The sequence below is a fragment of the Diadema antillarum genome, unplaced genomic scaffold, assembly GCF_040938485.1.
Source record: "Diadema antillarum isolate AM-2024a unplaced genomic scaffold, OU_Dant_1.0 scf00000010, whole genome shotgun sequence".
Lineage (NCBI taxonomy): Eukaryota > Metazoa > Echinodermata > Echinoidea > Diadematoida > Diadematidae > Diadema > Diadema antillarum.
The window spans coordinates 1,124,216-1,151,274 of record NW_027270899.1 but is presented as its reverse complement, the minus strand read 5'-3'; the positions used below and the strand labels follow the sequence as shown (position 1 = coordinate 1,151,274).

At 38.6% G+C, this 27,059-nt stretch overlaps 1 protein-coding gene across 1 annotated transcript in view; it reads right to left on the bottom strand.

Annotated features, from left to right (window-relative positions):
* LOC139719991 (uncharacterized) overlaps positions 1 to 26,765 on the bottom strand; it is a 48,563-nt gene extending 21,798 nt beyond the window's left edge. Inside the window, exons 1-5 of the mRNA XM_071631370.1 lie at positions 26,638 to 26,765; positions 18,068 to 18,158; positions 7,437 to 7,599; positions 3,519 to 3,647; positions 459 to 512 (exon numbers count right to left, since the gene is read on the bottom strand). Coding sequence (XP_071487471.1) covers positions 459 to 512; positions 3,519 to 3,647; positions 7,437 to 7,599; positions 18,068 to 18,158; positions 26,638 to 26,680 — 480 coding nt within the window. The 5' untranslated portion in view covers positions 26,681 to 26,765. The remainder of the gene's footprint in view (positions 1 to 458; positions 513 to 3,518; positions 3,648 to 7,436; positions 7,600 to 18,067; positions 18,159 to 26,637) is intronic.
* Between the last annotated feature and the right edge of the window lie 294 nt (positions 26,766 to 27,059).

Here is a 27,059-nt window from a genome sequence, read left to right as displayed (position 1 = left end):
ATTTTGTCTGCAGGTAGAGCAGGGCTCGACATTAGCAGTGGCCCAGGACCACTACAAATTGATGTCAGGTTACCAAATTTCCTAAAAGGCTTTTGGTGGCCTGATCGGGGATCTAAAGTTGAAAATGAATTTTGATATTTCCTTAATTTCTGGCCACTACATTTTTTTTTTTTTTCAGGCCACCAACATTTCTGATTCAAAGATTTTAGTGGTCTGAAAGGGCCACCACAGAAAAAAGTAAGTGGGTTAAAAAAAAAAAAGGAAAAAAAAATCCTTACTGGGAAAATCTTGTTGCATTTGTGTTTGCAAGGTTTGCCCACAATATAGGTTGCACACCCTGTATGCATTCATTTGTTTCCAAGATGTAGTGGTTCCATGGCTGAGCTAATTTTTCTGAAAACGTTAAATTTATTACATTGTATATCAAAATATAAGAACAAAGGGAGCAGTGCACTAACCTGTTCTTCCTCTGAATCCTCCACACTTGCCTGGCTTTTTGGTGCTTCTTTCTTCTGTAATAGATTTAAAAAAAAACAGCTCAATTTCACTCAATTAAAGACACATTTGACACTGCAAAATTTCCATGTTCAAATGCTTTTAAGTTCGTGAAATGATGACATTGTGGGCAACACTTCAGGCATTAGAAGTTTAAACACAGCTATGCTTTCATTGTGCACTTAGTGTGCCACACTTTAAATCTACTATACATTGTAACACATTCCAGAACATTAGTGCTATCACTTTAACATGCCATACATCAATAAAGATAATGAAATTATAGTGAAGTCATAATCTGAACATCAATGCATTTTTGCTTGTCTTGACTTTTTCATTCAGGATTCTCCATTAAAAAGACAATATGACACAGAGAATATATGGCTCATCTTTCCACAAAGCTTTCAGCAGATACATGTATCATTCATCACACATACCCCACATGATTGAAGATAAATGCAATTTTCAGTTCATATCTGATAATGGGCAAGTCCAAGATAACACGCGCGTTACGTATGGGACATTCAGAGACTTTTATGACCTGAAAAATAGTGTTAATGGCTTTTGATCATATTAAACTTTATCATGGTGATTGATATCTAGGAGAAGTATAATCATGCAAAAAATGGAGAAAAATGACCTTCACAATTATATTCTAGAAGAGAAAATATGTGCCGTTACGTATGGGACCAGAAAAATTTTGTTTTTTTAAACATTTTTTTCAACCTCAAAACTCTCTGAAAGTATTTCATTCTACAACTTGTAACTCACTGTGATGAAAGTCACAACACTCAAGATTATCACAGGTAAGTTTCGTGTCATTAGGCAAAAAGCTCTAATTACAGGTTCTAATTAAAGACAGACATAACGTGTTACGTATGGGACAGTTACGTATGGGACAGTTTGTCCCCCATTCATTTAGTGTGTGAAGAACCATGTTTATGGGTATTTTGCATAATTATTGAAGTAAAATCAGTTGAAACTACTCAAATACTGATCCAGATTGTCAAGGAAACAATATTCCCCAAATATTCACCATCCTAATCATATTCAATCATATTTTTACCTTTTTTATGACCAACCTGAGTATGCATGCCCTTTGTCCCCCATTCGTTTAGTGTGTGGAGAGACATGTTTATGGGTATTTTGCAAAGTAATTTTGCAAAATACCCATAAACAAATTTTTGCATAATTATTGAAATTGAATCAGTTGAAACTACTCAAATACTGATCCAGATTGACAAGGGAACAATATTCCCCAAATATTTGCCATCATAATCATATCTAATCATATTCTATATTTTTATGACCGACCTGAGTATGTATGCCCTATTTTTATCAGGATAGTTACTACTGAAAAATTGAATAGTTTAAAGTGTTTACTTCCATTGATGAAGGGCAGTTTGCCATTTCGTTTCAATAAAACACAATTTGACACAAGAAATATTAATTTTATAAATAAGCAATACCTGCTGCGTGGAACCCAAGTGATCGAGTACACATTTGTAGATATGATGTCTGTCTAGCAGTCAGGTCATTGATTCGAGTCACACCTCAGTATGTATACCCATGAATTTTGTCGTGGCTATTATTGAAACCTGAATAAGGACAATTTGTGTATCACTTGCAATTAAAAAAAACATCATTTTACTTTATATTTTTTTTAAATATTTATATTACAACCATTTCAAATTGGATCTCCATCACTAAACTTTGAATTCCTCTAGTCTTAGGATTGTATGCTCTTTAGTAATTCATATAATTGGTTTCCAATCATCTCATTTAATGTTGAAAGCTGAATCCCCATTTCTGCAAAAAACTATACCATCCCTTTAATGCTGATTTTTCATTCTGTATTTTGCCATTTTCCCCTCCCCCTTTCTGAAAATTGTTCAGTCAAGTACATGTATTGTTTAAAGTGTCTATAACTCAAAAAGTAGCCACAATGTTGGGATGCTTTCTTCAGGATGATTGACCATTTGTGTACTGAGAGACCTTCCCAGCTAGCTACATGCATTCACATGCATTATGTATGAGGATGTCCCATACGTAACGCATTTGTCCCATACGTAACATTATTTCAATGCCTAATAAAAAATATTCCTTTTACTGTTTTTTCTTTTTTCTATGGTATTTAATTTCTCTAAACAATAAATTAGAACTTTCCAAAAGGGCATTATTATAACCTCAGCAATTTCAGAAAAAACCTAAAAAAATGACCTCAATTTGTTACGTATGGGACATCTCATGATAGGACACGAGCTAATTTGCATAATCATTTGCATAATCCCTAAATTTTCATCCCAAGTTAAACTATTTGATGAACTTCTTATGTCCACATATTAATCAAATATCATTTGCTTTCCTTTGAATTAATATGAATTTTTATAAATGTCCCATACGTAACGCTGTGTTTCACATTTATGCAAATGAAGCCCTTGAAATTTGCATAAATTTACGTAATATAATTTTTTTCCTCCATGGAAATCAAAACTTAAACTCATAAGCTTCAAAATGATACCAAACATGTCAATATTGAGCAAAGATGAAATTTTGCCTTCTGAGGGGACCTTATCTTGGACTTGCCCTAATAACTGAATGCAACATCATTGCGAGTTCCATGTTTCCCCATCTACAATACCTGATACTCTCATAAATACCCCTTCTGTGAACACACATTTAAATACAACTATTTAAGTAACTTGCTATTTAAATATGTGCAGTACTTTGCTTACTTACTTTTCATTTCTATAATGCTGAAACACTTTGGTAGCAAACAATTAGAAAAGTTCTGTCAATGTACTCTACCATAGATAGAAAAAGTACCATTTCTGTTTCAATTTTATGGCCATATCTATGGTGCACATCCTGTTTTTGTTTTTTGTTTTTAAACAAACAAACAATAGCTTTTGAAGCATTCATGTGGTGGCCATGAATTTGAAAAGTTCTTGTTTGGGCATGACAGAAATTATCCAAATGTTGAATAACAAGAACTAACTAATAGCCTAGAATGTAGACTTGACCTTGGCTAGTTTTGGCTCCTTCTTCTTTGGGGACTTCTCCTTCTTTGCTTTGGTTGTCTTGGTGACAGGGTCTAAGGTTTGTTTCTTTTTCTTTTTCTTCCTTTTCACAGGAGGCCCTAGGTCTTCCACCTGATGAACAAGGACAGCATGATGTCTGATTATAAATGACACAGGATGTCTATAAACACAACTTTCACCTGTTATGATAGTGTGAAGGTGTTAGAAATTGATAAGGCATCTGATGAGACCAAAGGAAATCCAAGTGTCCACTGTGTCTAATTCATTCACAATGAGAAAACTTTCATTGATATGTATACAAGAATATGACATTCCATATTTTCAAAAGTGTATTACAACACAGCTTTCTAGAAGGAAGACCATCAAAATAAGGGGTGTGATCTGAATAGCAGGAGCAAAGTAAATCCACACACACAGACACATACACTAACAAGAGACCCGTGGGTCTCGCGCTCACCTGAATATTGCAAGTTCACCTTTCATGCAGTCACTAATCTTAAATTACACACAGCTCTACTAAATTTGACCAGGCATTCTCAAGTAGAAGGTGAAAATGTACAATCAGCGCCCAAACTTGGACCCCCCCCCCCCCCCACTTATAGTATCAATTTTAGCTCTATCACTTCTGGTTCTAGAGAAGAAGATTTTTAACGATTCCTTAATTTGGGGGGTTGGGGTCCCCCTGGGTGGGGCATGGTACCCATTTTAGCAAACTGAGATCCTTACCCACTAGGGATGCTACCTGCCAAGTTTGGTGAATATCGGTCATGGGGTTTTCAAGAAGAAGATGAAAATGTACAATTCAGGCCCCAACTTGGACCTCCCCACCCCTCCCCCTGCCCCCAAGGGGGCACCCCTGGAACTGCTATGAACAAACTTGAAACTATAGTCATTAATGTACTAACTCATAGTATTAACTTAGCTCTATCACTTCAGATTCTAGAGAAGATTTTTAAAGATTCCTTAATTTTGGGAGGTTTTTGGATACAGTGCCCATTTGAACAAATTGAGATTCTATCCCCCTAGGGATGCTACCTGCCAAGTTTGGTGAAAATCCGTCATGGGGTTCTCAAGAAGAAAATGAAAATGTACAATTTAGGCCCCATTAGGACCCCTCCCCACCCCCCTCCCCTGGGTCAAAAACGGGGCACCCCTGATTCCGCCATGAACAAACTTGTTACTACAGTTATCAATGTACTAACTCCTAGTGTTAACTTAGCTCAATCACTTCTGCTTCTAGAGAAGAAGACTTTGAAAGATTCCTTGAGTTTGGGGGTTTTGGGCCCCCTGGGGCCCCCCTTGGTGGGCACAGTGCTCATTTTAACAAATTGAGATCCTATCCCCCTAGGGATGCTACCTGCCAAGTTTGGTGAAAATCCATCACGAGGTTTTCAAGGAGAAGATGAAAATGTACAATTTAGGCCCCCATTTGGACCTCCCCCCCCCCCCCAAGGGGGGCACCCCTGGATCTGCCATGAAGAAACTTGGAACTAAAGTCATTAAAGGCCGTGTCACACCATAACGCGGGCTTGTGGCGAGGAGGTAGTTTCCAGCACATAGAAGATTTTCAGCGGGCGAACAAGAATGTTTGCAATTTTCATTCATGCCTTGTCATACCGTACGGGTGAACTTCTGCGGCTTGACTTGCGGGGAAACAAATTTACTCCAAGGGGCTCTCCGCAGTTGGTCCGCACCTGACAGTATCTAGCGCGTAGTTGCCCGGAGGTGCTCACGCAAGTCCAATTTAATCGCAGCCAAGTTTTGAGCATGACCAAAACTTTTTCCGGGTGAGTCGCGGGAATGCCCGTAGAGGTCCACGCAGAACGCCAGTAGGAGACCCTTAGCGGCAGTACTTCCCAGGCAATTCCCACGCAGGTACTTCGCAGTCCCGTATGCAGCCAAGATAATGAAATTCTGTGAGATTTCAGCCATTCCATTAGAGGAATTCCTTCACTAAGTTGTCAGCCCCCACGCGACTGGTACAAAGGTCACACAGTATACTCGCAAGTATAACGCGTCCAGCAAGTAAGACACATGCGCTGACTCGCACAAATCCTTTTCCGCCCTCAGGAATGTCCGGTATGCTAGAAAATCCCTACACGTAACAAGTCCGAGTAGCTTGCCCGGAAAGGTGTGACAGGGCCTAAACACGGTTGCGGGTAAAAAAATATGCGTGCGCACCTCCTGGCGACTACTTTCGAGATACATGCTAGGTACTGTCATGTGCGGATATCTACGGGGACCTCCGGGTAGTCAAAATTGTTCTTTGCAAGTCGCACACAAGGCTGGTGTGACACGGCCTTTATGTACTAACTCATACAATTGTAGTATTAACTTAGCTCTACCACTTCTGGTTCTAGAGAAGAAGATTGTTAAAGATTCCTTCTTGGGTGGGGCATGGTGCCCACTTTAACAAATTGAGATCCTAACCCCCTGGGGATGCTACCTGCCAAGTTCGGTGAAAATCGGTCTTGGGGTTTTCAAGAAGAAGATGAAAATGTAAAAAGTTTACGCACGACGGACGCTGGATGAAGAACGATCGCAATAGCTCACTTGAGCCAAAGGCTCAGGTCAGCTAATAAGACACAGGCTGTATCTCTATCAACAGTCCGATCCTGGTGTCTCAAGTTATCCTTCTTAATCTATGAGGTTTGCACTGGAAAGTAATTATTCAGTTTTTCCCAAGCTCCTGAGCTTTGCAAGATGCACTCTCTTATACTCTAGCACATGATAAGTAGCATTAAGCTAGCATGAAAATATTTGAGTAGGACTGTGCAGAAAACAACAATCTAGTAAATCCACCAACTAGGCATGATTATTATCATGTTTTTGCTAGGCCACTTTAGGACATTAGACATGTAGAAATTAAGGAGGAAAATAATACTTATGCAGATAATTTATGAGCGAATGCAATGTGTATTTTTTTTTTCCTTTTGGATTATGTCTACAGGACTATTATGTACATGTATCTCCACTGGTTCCATGTCATTTGCTCCTGCGAGCAAATATACGCCTAGCGGCTCGTACGCAGAGGCGGCACCTATCGAACGATACCTCACGTTCACTGCACTTACATTGACGCATGCCGTGAAGTTCGCTATTTCTATAATATGTGATTCATGTGCCTCTGGTCAAATTTTAACCAAACATCCGACACGATTACACACAATACAAATTACTTTTAGTATCACAAAACTCTCCTGAATATACCGTGGTATTGCAGCAAGATGTGACTGCATCTTGTTGGTGTTTTATACATAACATTTATTTATTTATTTATTTCGAATCTTTTGTCAGGGTAGCCCATTCACCAATAAATAGTGGTCTTCCATGGAGCCCTGAATAATATTGATGAACATATGTACATTAAATAGCAAAACGTATACAGAAGTTAACATATATATGTATATATATACATATATATATATATATATATATATATAGATATATATATAGATAGATACACACTCTACATTGCAAAGTAACATAAAAAATACAGTTTATATTGATTATGCCACATCAAGAGTTCACCAGAATGCCGATATGATAATTAAAACGCTATCATACAGGAATGATTAGCTAGCCCAGAATAAATTTGGTGTGTTACTTACAAATAACAAGTTTGCTTAAACAATCTCTAAAATGAATATATGGAAGAAGCTGATCTAATTGAATAATCCAGCCTGTTCCGTTCAAGTAAAGAAGATATGATTGGGCTGCAATTGTGACAATCATAGCGAAATCTTGGTACACGTAGACTTCCACTGTCTATTAGCCTTGTGTGATGTTCATGTATATCACTAGGCTTAACTAAGCGTACCTGAAAGTAATCAAATTGTGGTAACACTAGACTGTTAAAGAGTAATTTCAACTCTTTCAATTTTGTTTGTTTTGTTTTACCTCATCTGATGACGAAAGCATCTTGGCAGCCTCCTCCTCTTCATGAATCACAGGGCTGGGGTGGGACTGTACTTCCCTTGTTGTCTCCTTTTCTTCTTCTTTGGCATGAGCTGTGTGGCTCTTTGCAATGAGAGCCATAAGAATCTGATCAATTTCCTTTTTTCTGCAAAGTTAAAGGAAAGCAATAGTCAGAATCTAGGTTTATGACATGGAAAACCAAATGTCCTGATGGAGGATTCTTGAGACAACAAACTCATATAGATTCATAGGAATGTCTGATGTATCAAAACTGGTTTAAATTTGCATTAGAAGACTAATGCTATTCAAAATAAAACATGAAAAACTATTAAGGAGCACTGTTCACTACATTGCCATTGGACAATAATCTTAGTCAGTCTCTTTGTTTCTTTAAGGTGTGTGAACATAGTTCCTTACTGTTCTCTGGGTTACTTGTCATGTTGGCAAATTATGAAGCCTCAGTTGTATTCTCTTTCTTTTCTAATGAACACCATCTAGATTAATATTAACGATTTCATACAATTTTTATTATAACAGTAAAATTAGTTACAGCAGTATTATCTCTAGGAATGGTATTTTAATCCTTGACTTAACAGAGTCTTTCAAACCGGAGTTATCACAACAATGTTTGGGCAATCTTTTTTTTTTTTTTTTAACCTTGCCTGTTAAAATGTCCCCTGCAAAATGTTGCTTGGACTTTGTGGCAGTACCTTTTGAAAAATTAGCCAGGGGTAATTACATTGACATCATCCCAACAACCCTTCTGTTAAAACACTCTTGCTGTAACATCCCTTTGATACACTCAACACACATGCCCAATAGTCCAAATAGAATGACACACCTCTTGCTGATCACGTGCATGGCTTCTAATCACACCCCTTCGCGCATGAACGGATAGGTTGTTATGAAAACCAACCTGGAGAAGGTTTTCGGTGTGTGTCTATTAAAATGGTACCCCTAGCTCTCTCCTGCGGTTTTATTGCTCAAGGCAAGGAATTTTTTTCTCCGGACATCGTCCTAACATTGTCGAGGTAAGGCCTGTTAAAACAGGACTATAGTGTCTAGCAGATGTCAATCATATCATTGTAACTCATTGTGCAAATGAAATCAATTACCACTGTGATGGTCAATATTTCATACCACACAAACATCCTTTTTTGTATATATTGTGCAAAAGCAAACAACAGCTAATTCAAATGGCCCTATCTATTAGAGTTCCAAATTAGGCTAATCAAATGGTTTGCTCCTGCTCAGAAAAAAAAAATGCATCTTGACTATTTACATAAACATACGCTATATGTGTACTCGTCCATAATGCAAACAAGGCAAGTGCCGTAATGTGTCTCGCCCACAAACGTACAACACCTTTTTTTACATTTTGTTCACAAATGGACCTACATGTATGGATCAAAAGTTACGAGTCATAATTAAATGCACAGTACATTGGGCCCTAAAAGTTCATCGACCCCTGCCTGTGACCTTTGACCTTGTGGTGACCATCAACTCCCCAAGGTACATCTACCATCCAAGTTTGGTCACTAATAGACTTACGGATCAAAAGTTATGACCCATAATCAAAACGTGCCCAAAAAGCTTAACATTAGGCCCTAAAAGTTCATTGACCCCTGTCTGTGACCTTTGACCTTGTAGTGACCATCAACTCCCCGAGGGACATCTACCACCCAAGTTAAGTCACAAACGGACTTATGGATCAAAAGTTATGACCCATAATCGAAACGTGCCCTAAAAACTTAACATTGGGCCCGAAAAGTTCATTGACCCCGGTCTGTGACCTTTGACCTTGTGGTGACCATTAACTCCCCAAGGTACATCTACCATCCAAGTTTGGTTACAAATAGACTTGCGGATCAAAAGTTATGGTCCATAATCAAAATGCGCCCTAAAAGGTTAACATTGGGCCCTAAAAATTCATTGACCCCTGCCTGTGACCTTTGACCCTGTGGTGAGCATCAACTCCCCAAGGGTCATCTTCCACCCAAGTTTAGTCACAAATGGACTTATGGATCAAAAGTTATGACCATAATCGAAACGCGCCCTAAAAACTTAACATTGGGCCCTAAAAGTTCATTGACCCCTGCCTGTGACCTTTGACCTCGTGATGACCATCAACTCCCCAAGGTTCATCTACCATCCAAGTTTGGTCACAAATACACTTACGGATCAGAAGTTGGCCCATAATCGAAACGCGCCCTAAAAACTTAACATTGGGCCCTAAAAGTTCATTGACCCTGTCTGTGACCTTTAACCTTGAGGTGAACCTTCATACTTAGTAAAAGGTAAAACTTTGTATGACCACTCTTCCCTCCAAGTTTGATTCAAATTGAAGTCCAGAGTACAGAGTTATTCAAGTTTTTATAGCGTTACGGACAGACGACGGACGGACAGACGCTGCAGGCGATCCCTTAGTCTCCCCTCATAGTCCATGGGCCAGGCCAGATATTGGTACCACCTGAGGTGGTAAAACCTTTTTGGTGTCATTTTGTTTGTCGGGCATAGATATGCTTATCAAGCTATGATAGCATTTCCAAATGAGCAGCTTAGTCATAATAAATGAATTTTTAACCAATTTGGTCTCGTTGTTATATCCCTATACTTCTGAATTGAAACTAACCGCTATACAAAGAAGAGCACTGTCTTCTGTATGTCCACAGGTGTTCTGTTGTGAATGCGGTGCGCTTAGTCTTTATTCAATGCAGCGAAGGGAATATCCAAAGGTCATGATGTCCACATCGCTTAGTCTTTATTCAAGACGGCGAAGGGAATATCCAAAGCTTATGATACAGTGTATATCCTTTTATCTAAAAACAACAACAACAACAAAAGCAATTCCTCGTGAACTTTACCGTGTTTTTCAATTATTTATCATTTTCCGGTGAAAAACGCTTCGGTGAAAACGCAAACACCACATCAATGTCGCTTTATTTCCATCCAACAATGGAAGATAATGCAAAAGCAATGTACCGGTACACTACAATACATTATAATGAATGATATTGTTAGAGTGGTTTTTGTTTAAAACTGATGTATTTGTTGAGAGGGTAGTATAAAAACAGTATAGATAATCCCTTTTGTAGGAACTTTAGATATGGTAGCGGTACATTGGTCTAGATAAAGACTAAGCACACTGCGTGACAGCTGTGGACATCATAACCCTTTGGATATTCCCTTCGCTGCCTTGAATAAAGACTAAGCGCATCGCGTTTACAACAGAACACTTGTGGACATACGGAAGACAGTGCTCTTCTTTGTATAGCTGTTAGTTTCGATTCAGAAGTATTGGGATAAAAAAAGAGACCAAAATGGTTAAAAATTCATTTATTATGACTAAGCTACTCATTTGGAGATGCTATCATAGCTTGATAAGCATATCTATGCCCGACAAACAAAATGACACCAAAAAGGTTTTGCCACCTCAGATGGTACCAATAACCCATTTTTCGGCTCTTGGCCCATGGACTATCACCTCTGGTGGGCTTGACAAAAACTGGATACATTAGGACAAATCCATTGACTTGTCAAAGGATAATGCTAAAGTCGCATATAATACAATTTGTGGACATGTGTCTGAAGGAACTCTTTTTTTTTTTAAGATGCAACATACATACTTCATTAATTGATGGGAACATTTCCCAATTTTCCTCACTTCCTCTTCACCAGTCCCTTCCCCTTTAAACTTTACATAATGCAGGCTTTCAAGTGGGATAATGTAAAAAAGTAGGAATAAAGTAGGAACAGAATCAATGAAAAAGTAGGAAAAAGTAGGACATGAGAGGGAAAAAGTACGGAATTACAGAAAAAAAGTAGGAATAAATCAGGACATGTGCAGGCTTTTTGGAATAGTTTTTGTCAATACTCACCAGAACTCTTGATGGTACATATAAATCTTAAATTGTACTCACAACCCTGCTGCCTCAGCCTCACTTTTGCTCCTGGAAGAGCCTGAAAAATACAACAAAGGCAGACATTTTTTAGAACAATGTCAGGAAACACACACAGATGCATGCTTGACAGTACAGGCAATACAAATCAGTGGCAGATCCAGAGGGGGCACATCGAGCGCACCCCTTCTCTTTATTTTTGGTTAAAACAAAAGAAAGAAAAAGAAAAAGGTGGGGGAGGGGTGCATGCACCCCCTTTAATTTTGCAAAGGTGCGCCTCCCCTTTATGGAATTCCTGGATCAGCCCCTACGAATCTTGATCACTTAATACAATACTTGCATAGAAAAGACATCATTCTGTGATTGGCATATACACCTACAAATTGTATCATATATCATCCCACAAAACATGACATAAACATTCCATGCTGTGTAAGTTATACACTAATGCCAGAGGTACATTGTACACTTCCATCTAAAAGATGACATCTTTTATTTACACTCATTTGAATGTTTTGAAGTTGAGAAGATATGTGTTTCATTTCAAAATGTGAAAAAGATTGGAAATAAAGATATATTTGACAAAAGCTATTTAAAAAAGATGACATTTTATCTACACTCACTTGAAGTTGTGAAGATATGTGTTCCATTTTAAAGTATGAAGAAGACTGGAAATAAGGATGTTTGACAAAGCTATTCAGGTGATGCTCAAGACAAGTGTGAAGAAGACTGGAAATAAGGGTGTTTGACAAAGCTATTCAAGTGATGCTCAAGACAAGGCTAGTATACTCTCAAGTTCCAGCTGAATGACTATGAGATAAGTAATAAACTAACTTTCCGATAGACCTTCAATTTCAAATACATGTAAGCACTCAACATGTGTTCAAACATTTCAAAATAACAGGATTATACCAATGAAGTGCTCTCAGAGAGTATACTCTCTGAGAGCACGTGTTATATTACATTTGTACTTTATCACTTGTACAGGCAAAGACATGCATGAAGAATGGGTTGTCTCATGACAGTGAGGCCTTACAAAGTGAAATTATACTACCAATGCATTATCATCTTTATCTTGCAAATCCTGGCCCACTACAAATCTACATACTCAAATCCTGTGAGTTTACGGCACAGTATCCATCACTGAATTTCCAGTGATATAGATTATCTTGGTATAATCACATGATATACATGGAAATATAAGGCAAGCTCAATTTGAAACACTTCAACCAATACAACATAGAACATCTAAAGAGAGAGAGAAAAAAACAACAAATACTTTACATTTCAGTTAACAATCAGGGAAATGTAGTATTGTCACATGTAGAGTAACAGAAGACTAATATAACCAAATGACTCCACTTTACAAGATTTGAGGAGTATATATCGTCGGTTGAGAATGATAAGGGCGTTAAGTGACCACAAAACCCATAGTGTTCGAGAAGACTTAAAGCCCTTCTCATTCTCAACAGACGATATGTACTTCTGCCTTTTTGTTTCTTATTGTCTGTAGTCTTACTGACTTTATAGGCAGTGCAAAATGACTATTTTTTGATAATTTTCTGTAGATAACATATACATCAGTTTTCATTTCTTTGGTGTTCTGTAGATGCTAGATTCCATGTATTCTTGAATCAACTTGCATTTGTATTAACTAATTTAGAAAGACTTGTAGAAAATTATCATTCTGTACATTCCAATGATTTTTTACTGTTTGCAATTTTTGCCAAATTCACTGGAGACAGTTCATAAATTACATTCAACTTGACCCTTTTAGTGGAATACACATACAGCTTTTTGATCTTTTCAGGAAGTTTCTCTATTTTGCAATTATTCCAGGCACTTTAAAGACAGCCAATCCCTTTTACATGCACATTTTTGAAAAATTGGTGAGAACACTTAGGTATTGAAGAAAACATTATTTGGAAACCTCCTGTAAATTTTTAACTCAAGAGGGTCTTTATTTGTTTAGTAAAGTGACCATTAAGATTTGAATATTTTTTTCGTACCACGAAAAAATTACAAATCTAAACTAATAGTCTAGTTTTACAGACCTGTGTGATGCACTTAGTTGTACATGTAGTTCATGTAAGTGGTGTGTTGTTATTTGCCATTGATAACAAAGTAAGAGAAGCTAGTGAATTCTTCTTTTCTGACAGCTTTAACATGCATATCTGTTGTTCGAAGTATAAGTATCATATTACAACCACAGGAGGATTAATGTATGCAGCTGTGTCTAGTACACAGAATATGTTACGGTGAGCGTTTGGTGCTTTATTTGAATTTTAACGGCTAACAACCTTCAAATATCACTGAAATGTTATAGATTTACAATAGGGCAATTCCGTGAAGTTGGAGCACAAAGTGTGACATTTTAGCATAACTCAATACTAATTATGCTTTACATATTGTTTATAGGCTTTTTTTACATTTGTATTGAGACCATACATTTTCCTGGAAATTTTGTGCCATTCAGACTCAATTTTGATTCGAAGTTATTAAAACGATATGTAACGGTGTCCTGTAGCATCATGACGTGTCCATGTAGCATCGTGATAGTTAAAATCTGGTCCTAAAAGACAAATTAATGCAATTAGCTGGACCAAAAGTTGAATTAATATGCATAATTACTAGATTAGTCAGATAGCTAAATATCTTAACTCCCTTTCCACAGTTTCACTTTTACAAGAAAATTACACAATGTGTCACTATGCTACGCGGTGTCCACCAAATGTCACAACAAGAGACCCGCGGGTCACGCGCTCACCTGAGTATCGCAAGTTCACCTTCCATGCATTCTTGCAGACTCTTACCTGAGAACATTGGAAACTTATGGTGGGGATAGCTTTGAGAATGGGGGCATGGTGTCCATTTACACATTCCATCACACTGGTAAAAATACCTGCCAAGTACGCTGTACTTTATAGAACGTTGGATTATGCAGCTTGGGAAAAAAGACTTAAAGCCCTATCACTTTCGATTAGAACTAGAGAAAAATATTATTTTGTTTATTCATTAATTTAGGAGGTTTGGACCCCCTGGGGACCCCAAGGAAAGCATGGTGCCCATACAAACACTTTGAGATCTTATCCCTATGTGAATGCTACTTGACAAGTTTGGTGAAAATCCATTATGCTGTTTTCAGCAAGAAGATGAAAATTTAGGCCTGCATTTGGACCCCCCCCCCCCCCATCCCATCCCGCTTCCTTGGGTCCCAAGGGGGTGGGGGGGGGGGGAGGGCATCCCTGATTCTCCCATGAACAAACTTGAAACAACAGTCATCAATATACTGACTCATGGTATTAACTTAGCTCAATCACTTCCAGTTCTAGAGAAAATCTGTAAAGATTCCTTACAGGAGGGGGGGGGGGGTGGGTCCCCTGGGGCCCCCCAGGTGGGGCATGGTGCCCATTTGATGGAATTGAGATTCTATCCGCCTAGGGATGCTACCTGCCAACTTTGGTGAAAATTCATTGTGGCATTTCAAGAAATAGATGAAAATGTACAATTCGGGCCCCATTAGGACCCCTCCCCACCCCCTCCCCTGGGTCCCATGGTGGGCACCCCTGATTCCGCCATGAACAAACTTGAAACTACAGTCATCAATGTACTAATTCATAGTATTAACTTAGCTCTATCACTTCTGGTTCTAGAGAAGAAGATTTTTTTAAGATTCCTTAATTTTTTTTTTTTTTTTTTTTTTTTTTGGGGGGGGGGGGGTTTGGGTCCCTCTGGGGGCCCCCCAGGTGGGGTATGGTGCCCACTTGAACAAATTGAGATCCTATCCCCCTACCTAGGGATGCTACCGGCCAAGTTTGGTGAAAATCGGTCAAGGGGTTCTCAAGAAGAAGATGAAAATGTAAAAGTTTACGCACGACGGACGACGCACGACGGACGCTGGACGAAGAGCGATCGCAATAGCTCACTTGAGCCTTCGGCTCAGGAGAGCTAAAAAAGGACACCGCATAGCATCGTGATACATTTTGTAATTTTCTTTTAAAATTTAAACTGTGTACAGGAAATTTTAGATATTTAGCTATCTCATTCATATCTTGTAAATATGCACATCGCATCAAATTTTGGTCAAGCTAATTGCCATAATTTGTCTCTTAGGACCAAATTTTAAAATATCACGATGCTACATGGACACTTCACGATGCTACAGGACACTGTTACATATTGTTTAATAACTTCATCAAAATTGAGTCTGAATAGCACAAAATTTCCAGGAAAATGTGTGGCCTCAATGCAAATGTGAAGCCTACAAACAATAAATGTATAGCATAATCAATATTGAGTTATGCTGAAATGTATTTTTAAATATCACGATGCTACATGGACACTGCCCCAACTTCATGGAATTACCCAATGGTCTTGTCATTCTGGTGGAATATATCATGTTCTGTGCTATTTGGGAAGGAATGCAAAAGGGAAGGGCTATCTTTAAAGCTCATTCAATTACTCTTGAAATCAAACTTCTTCATATATTTTTGAGAATACTATATCCTTCAGCCTTTGAAATTTTACATGGTTGAGATTCTGCTTTTCATTTTCCAGATATTTTGCTGGTTCAGTATTTCAGCTTGTCAATTTTATAAACTACTCTCTGCAAAATCTTGGGAATAAACAGTGACTGTCATTATCACTTAAGTTCTAGCTAGCTTCCCTGATTTCTCAGCAAATTCCAATCAACAAACTTTTTTTTTTTTTTTTTTAAAGAGCAAACACACTCTAGATGATCTGTATACTTGTCATGCAGTTCCTATGTTTTCTTAAATACAGTGTATTTGCCTCAAATGCCCTTTCAATTTTGATACTCTCCATTGTTCTTTTGGTTTTTCACCTTAAACTTACAGTTTTGTATGTTGATCACAATTAGCATACATGTCCATCCATTCACTTTTTTTCTTTTTTTAAGAAGTTTCTCTGTCTCACAGTTTTCCAACTCTTTCAAATGGTTCAATATTTTGGGCATGTCACTGCAAATGATCCATTAGATTTTAACCACTTTCATTTAGGAATTTCTGTTCTACCATTTTCCCACATCTTGTTCAAACTAGCTAGGTAATAAAAAGATGTTCAGCTTTATCAACTAAAATTTGCAAGATCTGGGGAATAAAAAGACAGTATGGCTTCTAATTTTTCAGCAAGTTGTTTCCTCCAAACTTCACTAACTGTTCTTGGCGGTTCAACTTTACACTTTCACACACTTGCTCTTACTTGTGGAATATGCATTCACTATCCTTCCCGAATGTTTGGGTTTTTTCAGGTACGCTTTAGATGGCTTTTATTTATACTATATTCTTGATAATTCTGTAGGTGTCTTCAGGAAGTGGACTTCAACGTCTCATGGTTTCAACTTCAATCAATCTTAAAACAATATTGAAATATTGTTTTTGTGTTTGTTTTCCATCAAGTTCCTCCATTTCCTACTTTCTTCTAAGTTCTTTGAGGTAATGTATGTCTTACCTATGATACAATTCAAACTCTTAAGATCGTCCATAAAGAGGTTCCTGCTCTCCTATTAACCTTTATCTTTCAAGATGGCTAAGTAATTACTGTTGTTCTCACTCCTTGTTAAAGATTTGTGGGATCTGTTAATCAAAAATTTCTTCTTGTTCATCTGATTTTTCTGCAACTAACTTTTAGCTGCTTAACTACGGATGAATTAAGGAAGATTTCTATTAGTTGTACATGTATCTACCACCTGCCCATGATTCAAATGGATATCACAAGTCATATGTCTCATGTCAAACCTCATAAGTCTTCAAAGTTTTAACTTTTGACAAATTTGGCAACTTACATGTTCTTTTCTTGCACTCCTGCCAAAAGATCAAACTATTGTAACCTGAGTGCTTTTGATTTAGCCTCAGTAATATGCAAGTTTCATGCAAATGGGTTCCTACCAATCCACGCTTTCTTGGGCATTACTCATCCTCACATTAGCCAGATCTAGTTTCTGTGGTGAATAACTAACTTTCATATTAAATTTGTCATATTGCAATCATTGTTATTTATTATCAAAACATATATTATTGAAGAATTTCAGGCAAAGGGGATCTGAAGGTGTTCCTGTTTCTGAGCATTTGCATGCCAGAACATGCATGAGACACGATATGCTTGAACTCTTCATATACTAAAACTGGCTGTAGGTGGCATTTTTTCCCCTCAGTTGTATTCTTTGGAAGTCACATGTCAAATTTTACTTTTAATTGTATGGCAAGCTTACCTGGTATTTTCGAGCGATGATGAGAGCTGGTTGAGCACTATTCCAAGTCCTTGCCTAGGCCGCAATATCAGTGGGATCAATCACATCTGCACAGGAGCATAAGCTGAGGCTGGCAGCAGTCTTGTGGTTGATTGCTCTGTGTTATCCCTCTTTTATGCTGAAGAGGCTCTCCCCACCAGGAAGAATCTGCAACTAGAGTCTACTCATCATTTCTGACTATCAACTATTCAAGTAGCCTTGCACATTTTTTTTTTTTTTTTTTGCGGGGTTTAAAAAAAAAGTAGGAAAAAGTAGGATTTTAAGCAAAAAAGTAGGAAAAGTAGGATCACTTGATGGATAATGACAAAGGGATAGAGGAAAGGGAAAAATCACTGTGTATGTACTCTACCTACCATGCACTGGAATTACAAGTTCTATCACTGAAAGCTTGTTGATCAGCCCTTGGACAAATAACACACAGTAGTCATTATATCTGTTTGGTTTACCTATCTGTGAGCTCCAATTGGAATGTATCTTGTAACTTCATTCTCACTTTCTTGGAAGACAAGGTAGCAAGATTAGCTCCCTGAAGGATACCTGCAGACATAAGAGGAAGTAGAACAAATGATTTTAAAAACTAAATCACATGTGGTATTTGAGAGTGTAATGACAATGCAGTAATTCTCAAGTCAATTGAAAGGCATGGATTTTGTGTCTTGAAATAAAACGTAACAGCAACTTTCTAAGTTCTTCATCAGATTTACTGACATGAACAGCCAAAGAATGAGTTACAAACATGTATACAAACATAAATAAAAGATTCACAAGTGTAACTAATGCCTTTGTTTGAACTCCATTCGTCTGAGATGTGCATGTGGTTGTGAGATATGGTGTTCTCATTAATAAAGAAAATAACAGAAAGAAAATAAAAACAAAAGTGTGCAGTGTACAAAATACACTTTCTCAAATCTCGTTTCCTTTCAAGGTATGTCTGTGCGTGTGTGTGTGTGTGTGTGTGTGTGAGTGAATCTAATCTATTCACAACTGTGACGAAATGTGACCGTGCATCACAAAACTAACAAAAAGTCGCACTCGTTGATTTTACGCCAGGACTCAATAAAGGTGAAATGGGTCAGCTGAGTCAATCTTGAGTTTTTCATATTTTCTGAAAGAGCTATCCTTCTTCTACATTATTCTTTAGTTCGGGATCATAACATGAATGGGAAAGTGTGTTTTCAGCAGTTTTTCTACAACCCTTTTTGGGGAGAATAGAGTGATGAGGTATGTCTTAGAGTCCCCTTTTCATTTCTTGAAATCCTTTACCCACCCATCACTTTCAAGTCTAATAACTTTTAAAATGATAACTCTACTGCTTTGAAAATTGGCATTAATCATGGACAGAATGTGTTGATAGAACACGCTCAATTTCAGCTTAATCTGATAATCCCTTCATTGTTGTTGCTCCCATGGTTTACATCCTGTGTTTTGTCCCTTGGTAAATATTCATTAAGTGCTTGAATAGACCATGTACTTCAGAGCCTTTTTTTCTCAGTTCACACTTTTAATGGGTGTGTGCGTTCTTTCAAGTATTAAGATAGGTTAGGGGAGTCTGTTTGAATTTAGTTATACATCATTTTAAAGCTTAGAGTCTGCTCTTTAAGAATGTCCCCTTAACTAAAAATTAATGTCTGGCGACTTTTTGTTGGTTTTGTCATGCAGGGTCACAAATAGAAATCATGTCTGAAATTAAACAGGCATTAACAATGCATTTTCAAGAACTGGGTGGTGGAGGCATCATTTGAACAAAAGAAGATCCTATCACCCAAGGGATGCTACCTGCCAACTTGAATGAAAATTTGTCACAGGGTTTTCAAGAAACAATTGTGAAAATTGGGATCCAATTTGGTCCCCCCAGCCCCAAGAAGGGGGGGGGGGCACCTAACATCCTCTACTTACAGTAACCAATATATTTACTCATAGCACTAACTTACCCCTACCATGTCTACAACTGTAGTTCTAAAGAAGATCTTTAAAGATTCACCCATTTGAAGGCTTTAGGTCCCCCTGCCATTCCCTCTACTGTTGAAAAATGTGTCGTGCACAACTTTAAACCAAGCTCAACAAATGTGCCAAATTTCAGTTGAATCGCTTGAAAACTGGTGAAGTTGATTTGATCTGCAACATTTGCATCAATCAGACCAACAACTCGCCAGATCGCCTGACCAACCACATGCCTATTCCTATAAGAGAGATCTGAAGGGTTAACACAGAGACCCTTATATTTTATACAGGTTTACAAGCTTTGAAAAAAAAAAATAGTTTCAAATTCTTTAATGTACATGTGATTGATTTTTGTTGTTGTTGGAGTTATTCATCTATGAATAACATTACTTTACATTTTCACAGCAACAGAATCTAATTTTTGCCAGTCTTTTGTACATCGTATGTATCAATGGAAAATGGAAGGAGAAAAGATGCTACGCTGCGTAAATCAGCCCCGCTGTTGTATCAATTTTCGCGAATTTCGCAAAGCACTTGACTCTTGGATCGCGAATTTAACAACACGCGAAAATGTCGCCATGCGCTAGTGTAACAGCACACTTACAATAACGTAGGTTTCCATTTGATTCACGAACTCAACATCTTGTGAAAATGTCAGAGACCTCCTCAAATATCTGTACGCTAAATAACAGCTTATACAATATTTTTCCTAAACCTCCTGAGAATTATTGGGGGGGGGGGGCATGGCGAGGGGGAGGGCAAGGCAAAATGATGTTTGCAGGGAAGGGGAACAGGATTCCAACCCACCCTAGGAACACGAGTGCTACTACTATTACAAGAATTACAAGTAGAAATCTAGATCTCAGTCCGGGAAACCCGCTCACGAGCACTGCCCCGCCTCACGAGGCCTCCCGGGGAGAGCCTCAAGAAGCTCCCCAATCACTTTTTATTCATCTCACATCCGACCTATAAATTGTCGCAACTTTGCACGGTGATATTTTGTTACACACACATGTCCACTATCCATGATGAAAAGAAGAAAAAATTCTGTTTTTTTTTTCTTCAAAAATCGAGTTTTAATCAACCGATGCAGAGCGACCCATCAAACCACAGGCGCCAGCGTGTTCGCACAATGTAAGACTGCCGCACCTACGGTTGTAGCGGCCTGATCCGACTAAATATTTTCGGTGCTTTTTTCTGTGGCTCTCACCTCTCCACGCACGAATCAGCCTTGTGAAGCTGAAGTCCGACATCTTTTTACAAAAATTTGTAAAGAGAAAAATAAAATCAGTACTAATCTGATCTTGTGCATATATTCCAAATTACTATTCCACGCTGATAGAGTAGGTGGGTACTCCAGTTTGTTAGCAAACTAAATCACTTTGTATGTATGACAGGTTCACTTTCTTCGTTAATTCCGCCGTCCGCTAAACTTTGGGCGCTTTTTTTTGGAATCCCGCGACGCGACGTCACATCATATCACGCATCCCCATTGGCACATACAGACAGCGCGCAAGCTGTGAGATTTTCAATGCACAAGATCAGGTTAGTACTGATTTTATTTTTCTCGTTACAAATTTTTGTAAAAAGATGTCAGATTTCAGCTTCACGAGGCTGATTCGTGCGCGGAGAGGTGAGAGCCGCAGAAGAAAGCACCAAAAATATTTAGTCGGATCAGGCCGCTAGGTGCGGCAGTCTTGCATTGTGCAAACACGCTGGCACCCGTGTTTTGATGGGTCGCTCTGCATTGGTTGATTAATACTTGATTTTTGAAGAAAAAAAAACCAACAGAATTTTTTCTTCTTTTCATCATGGATAGTGGACATGTGTGTGTAACAAAAAACCACCGTGCAAAGTTGTGACAATTTACACATCAGATATGAGATGAATAAAAAGTGAATGGGGAGTTTCTTGAGGCTCCCCGGGAGGCCTCATGAGGCCTTTCGGGGGGCCTCGTGAGGCGAGGCAGTGCTCGTACAGGGGAGCAGGCCTCGTGAGCGGGTTTCCCGGACTGATCTAGATTATTTCTAACTAGATCAAAGATGGTCTACCCGTCTATTAGTATACACAGCACAGCCCTGACACTGTACAGAAAGTCGCTGCTGCGCTGCGGACGTCCCGCCGCCATGCTTTGCCTTCACATGGCACGGCGTCTGGTCGCTGTGGTTGGGCCAACGTACACAGATTGTTTCAATACGTCTTATGGGCAATTCCGCAGTTAGAGGGACATGACCATAAAATTTCAATTTGGTTTTTTCCTTGATTTTTGTGTTTGACTTCAGAAAGAACACATTGATAATTCAGGAAAAACTATTTTTCAGGGTATCTTGATAGTTTTAGGTATTGAATTCACCAATTTTGAACAAGTAATCTTTCGGATTGAATTTCATCAGCAAAATCTCCATAATAGCAAAGAAGATAGCTAGTCAAGTTAAATGCCATTTTCTAGCCACAAATATTGAATTCACAGAGGCAATGCAGTGCTTTCATGGATAGATTAAGTAAAATCAACTTACATGTCTTCGAAATGCAAACATGTGTGCATTTCCCCAACCATTGGACAGTCATGTAACGTTACTAACCAAAAAGTGAAATTATTTACCTCCAGAGAGTATAAAGTGTCTATGAATGATAATATTTCAATTTTTCCTGCTGTGTCCAATGACTAACTGAATTATAAAAATAAGTATTACTAATCATTATAGAAGTTAGAAATAACAGCAGTCAAAATGTGTAACGTTACTAACCACGTAACGTTACTAACCACAGCCTGTGTGTATTGTAACGTTACTAACCATGAAATAAGTGAATAAGACTCCAATGGACAGGTCCTGGTCTGGCAAAATTTTGCCTGATGATAGAGTCAGATGTCAACTACGAGATTACGTGGTCATACAGTAAAAAGATATTGGCTTCTTTTTTTAGTAAATTAATTATGCAAATTTACATATGAAATCATATTTTCACCTATAACTCCATAAAAAAGACTGAAGGATTGCTAAATTTTTGTGTAAGAGTTCCTCAAGACACATCAAACAATTTTCTTGCAAAGAAAATAGCAAAATCAAAATCAGTTTCTTTTGTTTTTTATTGTTTTGTTAATTTCTTATGTATTTTAATGTTTTTTTAACCTTTTGTTTTCTATTGGGTTTTTTTTTTGCCAAAATGTGTTGCAGGCACTTTTCAAAGCTTATCTACATTACAATTGATTGATTTCACTGGTCAAAGGTTGAAACAATCTAATTAATATCAAATTAACGAAAAAACACAATTTGCATTGGATTTGCACATGATATTATGAATTTGAGCTGTTTTCAGGTCGACATGCATTTATGCAAAACATTACATAACTGCAGAACGGTGTACCTGGACGTCGCAAATTTGGTCTCAAAATATGCGGGAGACTTCAATGAAAAAATTCATGAGACGATGCGGCAAAATCTTTGCGCGTTGCGGAATCGTGGCGGGAAATGTTGGGGGGGGGGGGTCTACAGCATTTGCATCACTACAGAAGGCTCACAAGGTGCACATTGAGCAATTATTTTTTTTTAACCACTTCCCATGGGAAGGGGCAATTGACGGAATCTGTAGGCCAGCAGAGCATTTTGTGTGGAAAGTAGTGTTAAAAATAATTGAGGCCATCGCTTCAAATTTTCTGTCCCAGTTTGAAATTATCATACAATGGTTTGTCGGGATTAATTACGCTTCAGGTACAGCGAACAGACTTTTGTTTTCAGAACAGTGCAGAGATTAGACATTCAAACTGGTCTAAAAGAAAAAAAAATACATGTCTCTAGACTTGAATAAACATGAATTCAACTAATACACTGTATTATTTGAGTTAATGTTGTATGACTTAAACTACTTTCACAATAATATAAAACATTGCAATATGCTGGATTCCTATTGTGCAATGACTACGCACACCACAATTGGCCATACACTGTACATACTACATACCAGTACATTAGTTTTTGCTCTTTGATTTCTTTCCCCTTTATTAAAGGTACTCTTGATTTCAAGGAACACATTAACTGTTTTGCTCAATAAAACAGGCTGCTTTTGTGAATTACTGTGAGTCATGATAAACAGTGATTGGCGAAGTTATGAAACTGTGGATATCACTTGACCTAGCCTTTAAAAGTGGTACTTTTTTTTAATTTGTAATTTATGCAAACTTTTTTTCTAGTCTTTTTTTAACATGTACAAGTACAATGGTACTATACTGCACGAGTTTGATGATTGAAATAAGAGTTTCATGTCTTATCTGATGTTTTTTAGCTTTAACTTTGCATTCTCATGGGGAAACATGTAATGATTTGAGTTAACACACAATTCTGTAATCACTGGACAAACCGTAACGTTACTAACCGTAACGTTACTAACCATGATTTTTGTACTTAATTTTCAAACAAAGTTATCATGAGAAGGGATATTTGGGGTAGACATTGCCCTAAAAGCTAGAAATGAAAAATAAGTGTTGATATATTTCAAGCTATACCAGTTTTAGCAAACTTTTTGTTCAAAGTTGCTCATCAATTTTTTATGTCCTTTTTTTGTAACGTTACTAACCGGCATTAAAAGCAGACCTTTCTTCTAAAATAATTCATGAAATGATTTCATTCTTTGCTCTGTTCTAGGTCTACACTAGAATGATCTCTGGTGACATTAATGAGACTTCACATCCACAGATAGAGAAATGAGTCTAATCTAAATCATGAGAATGTCCTTAAAATGTAACGTTACTAACCGCGGAATTGCCCTTATACTCAGCATAGGCAAGGTCTTAATTAATGGTAGCCCGACCAGACGCTGTGCACTTACACTTGTGTACAGCGACAGGGCTGCGTATAGTTAAATTAATGGAAGCACTGGAAAATAATTTCTCATAGCGTACAATAAAGTGTAGCCTTGCTGACCTAGACTTCCTACACATCAAAACAAACAACAACGGTGAATCGCAGATCTCTTCTGTAGGCATGATGTACTAGGTTGCCCACTAGATTGTTGGGAAAAGTCCAGTAGACATCTAACGTTAGGTCTAACGTAACTACACACAGCCGCTGTCGCTTTGCGACAGCGGCTGCACGTCTACCCTATTCGTATACATTGTCATTTTCAGCGGTGGGTGTACGTTTCCTTCATGAATATCTTTATTAATTGTAGAAAACTAAAATATAAGGAATCCCCATAGTCTCTGATATTCATTCAATAATCGTTATGCAATCTTTTTTTAAATTACATCAAAAACCCACTGAAATCCGTGATTTAAATCAGGTCTGTAAGCGTCCGTATTGCTTCACTCCTCATCTTCTGCGTGTTATTTGAATGGCAATCACTCTCGTATATACAACGTAGTGAGTCGGAAAAGTTCATGACCTTGTCGGAGCGGAAGTGACCCATGAAAAAGTCAAGTCACGAGAGCAGCACGCGCGGAAATACATGTACGTAGCAGACAACAAGCTTTACGTAACTCACAAATCGCACGGGCGTACGTAAAATACTACCACGGTACTTCCGGTTGAGCATTCGTGCAAAAATACATCAGCAAAATACAATGTAGGTGGGTGGTAGAAATCATCTTATCGGTAAAATCAAACAAAATAAGAGACATTTTAATGTGATTCTGCCGTCAAAAGCGACGGTCGTATACAACGTAAAACACTAGTAGATGTCAGACTGCTGTGCTTCGCACAGCGGTCTGGTCAGGCTAGGTCTAACGTTAACGTTAAAGTGAAAACAAACTTCTGGTAAGGGCTTGAGAACCCGTCTGGCACCATTTCATATTTGCTTGCAATATATCGAAAGAGTCTACAAAGAAACTTAACTGGCTGACGCGGTTTGCCGGAATGATGAGTCGTTTTGGAGTATTTTGAGAAAATAATACAAGTCGGAAAAATGACTTTTATTCCAGAAGGCTTCAGAGTCACTCGGTCTCGGGGAAACTCGACCTTATTTCAGACAATTTACACGCAGTATGTGATCGCCATATTCTACTGTATAATACCAAACGAGGCCTACCTGAACTGAACAGACAGGAAAGTGCGTGCTAATCCTGTACAAAACAAATGGACAGCGCGCGGTCCTCAAGCCTATACGCACATCACCTCAGTATTGCTGAGACGCACGGTCTTTGAAGCTTTTGTTGTTGTTTATCAAGCGTCTTTGATTGTTTTTAGAGGTGCTTGATAGGCGCACACTAATTTTGCATGCGCGCCAAAGAGGTTTTTGATGCGCACATTGTAACAACTCAGAACATGATAACTGCGAGTAGCCAGAACGCGAAGCGCTACAAAACAATGTAACTGTGAGTGTTACTAGTGTTAGTTTATACAGGCCGTTCCCATAGTACAACACTGTACAATCCAGAGGGCCGTTGTAACAACTCAGACCATGATTACTGCGAGTAGCTAGAACGCGAAGCGCTACAATGTAACTGTTAGTTTATACAGGCCGCTCCCATAGTACAATCCAGAGGGCTGGGACAACCAATACAACTCAGCCCGCCGTCAAAGCGAGGCCGAGTTATCCCCGCGTCCGAGTTTAGCCTGACCCCATTCGGGTAAGTTCTGACACTGAACCTTTTTGGTTAATATTTCGCATTTTCGTCGTTACCCATCGAATATCTTGTTATTATAGCGTTATTCCGCACATTTCCTAGGCATACGTTCACATTTGGGAGCGAAATTTGACAACTTTTGCAGGCGTACCAGAACTAGAACTGACATGTTTTGGCTTTAAACTATTTTAACGTTACAGTTGCAAGTTGACATGACGTCTGTCTGACTAGATCTAGACAGAAAGATCCGTCTGTCCGGAGGACTCTTTTATATTTTGCCATTAACGCTGTTCTCCGTATACGAAGGGGATCCGTGAAGCCAGACGCAGTCTCCGCGGAACATTCCCTGACGGACGGGTACAGACCGATCTTTCGGTCAACTGTCTGACCCGACATGCACAACAATGCAATAACCTGCCAGAACGGCAAGACATTGTAAATTAATGTAAGCTTCATGCAATTACCGCTAGACAGCGACGAACATCTTGGTTACGTTACTGGATACGGCATACTTACGAGCAATTTCATGCCTCAACTCTTTCTTTGAAGGACGGGTCATGTTTGGTCGACGCTTGGTTGGATAGCTTCGATGACGGGCACATCCACCACACTGGCTAGCTCACTGATGTAGAAATCAAGGGATGGGACCGTGCCGTATATTATGGTGCAGTAGCACCACAGATATATAGTTCTGTGAGTAGCACCCTCCGCTCCGCGCGTAAACATGGTTCTTGTGTACTGCCGTGTTATGTTGTGATCATGAGCCTTGGCCTTGCTTGCGATGCGACTTGCCCGAGCTTCGACGCGATACCCCCCCCCCCCCCCCCCCCCCCCCGGGCCCCCTCCATCCCCGGGGTACTAGTATTCGATTCCATCGACCATTATCGATTACAAACTTTGAACAGTCCTTCATTGAATGGAATACAATTATTGTATTA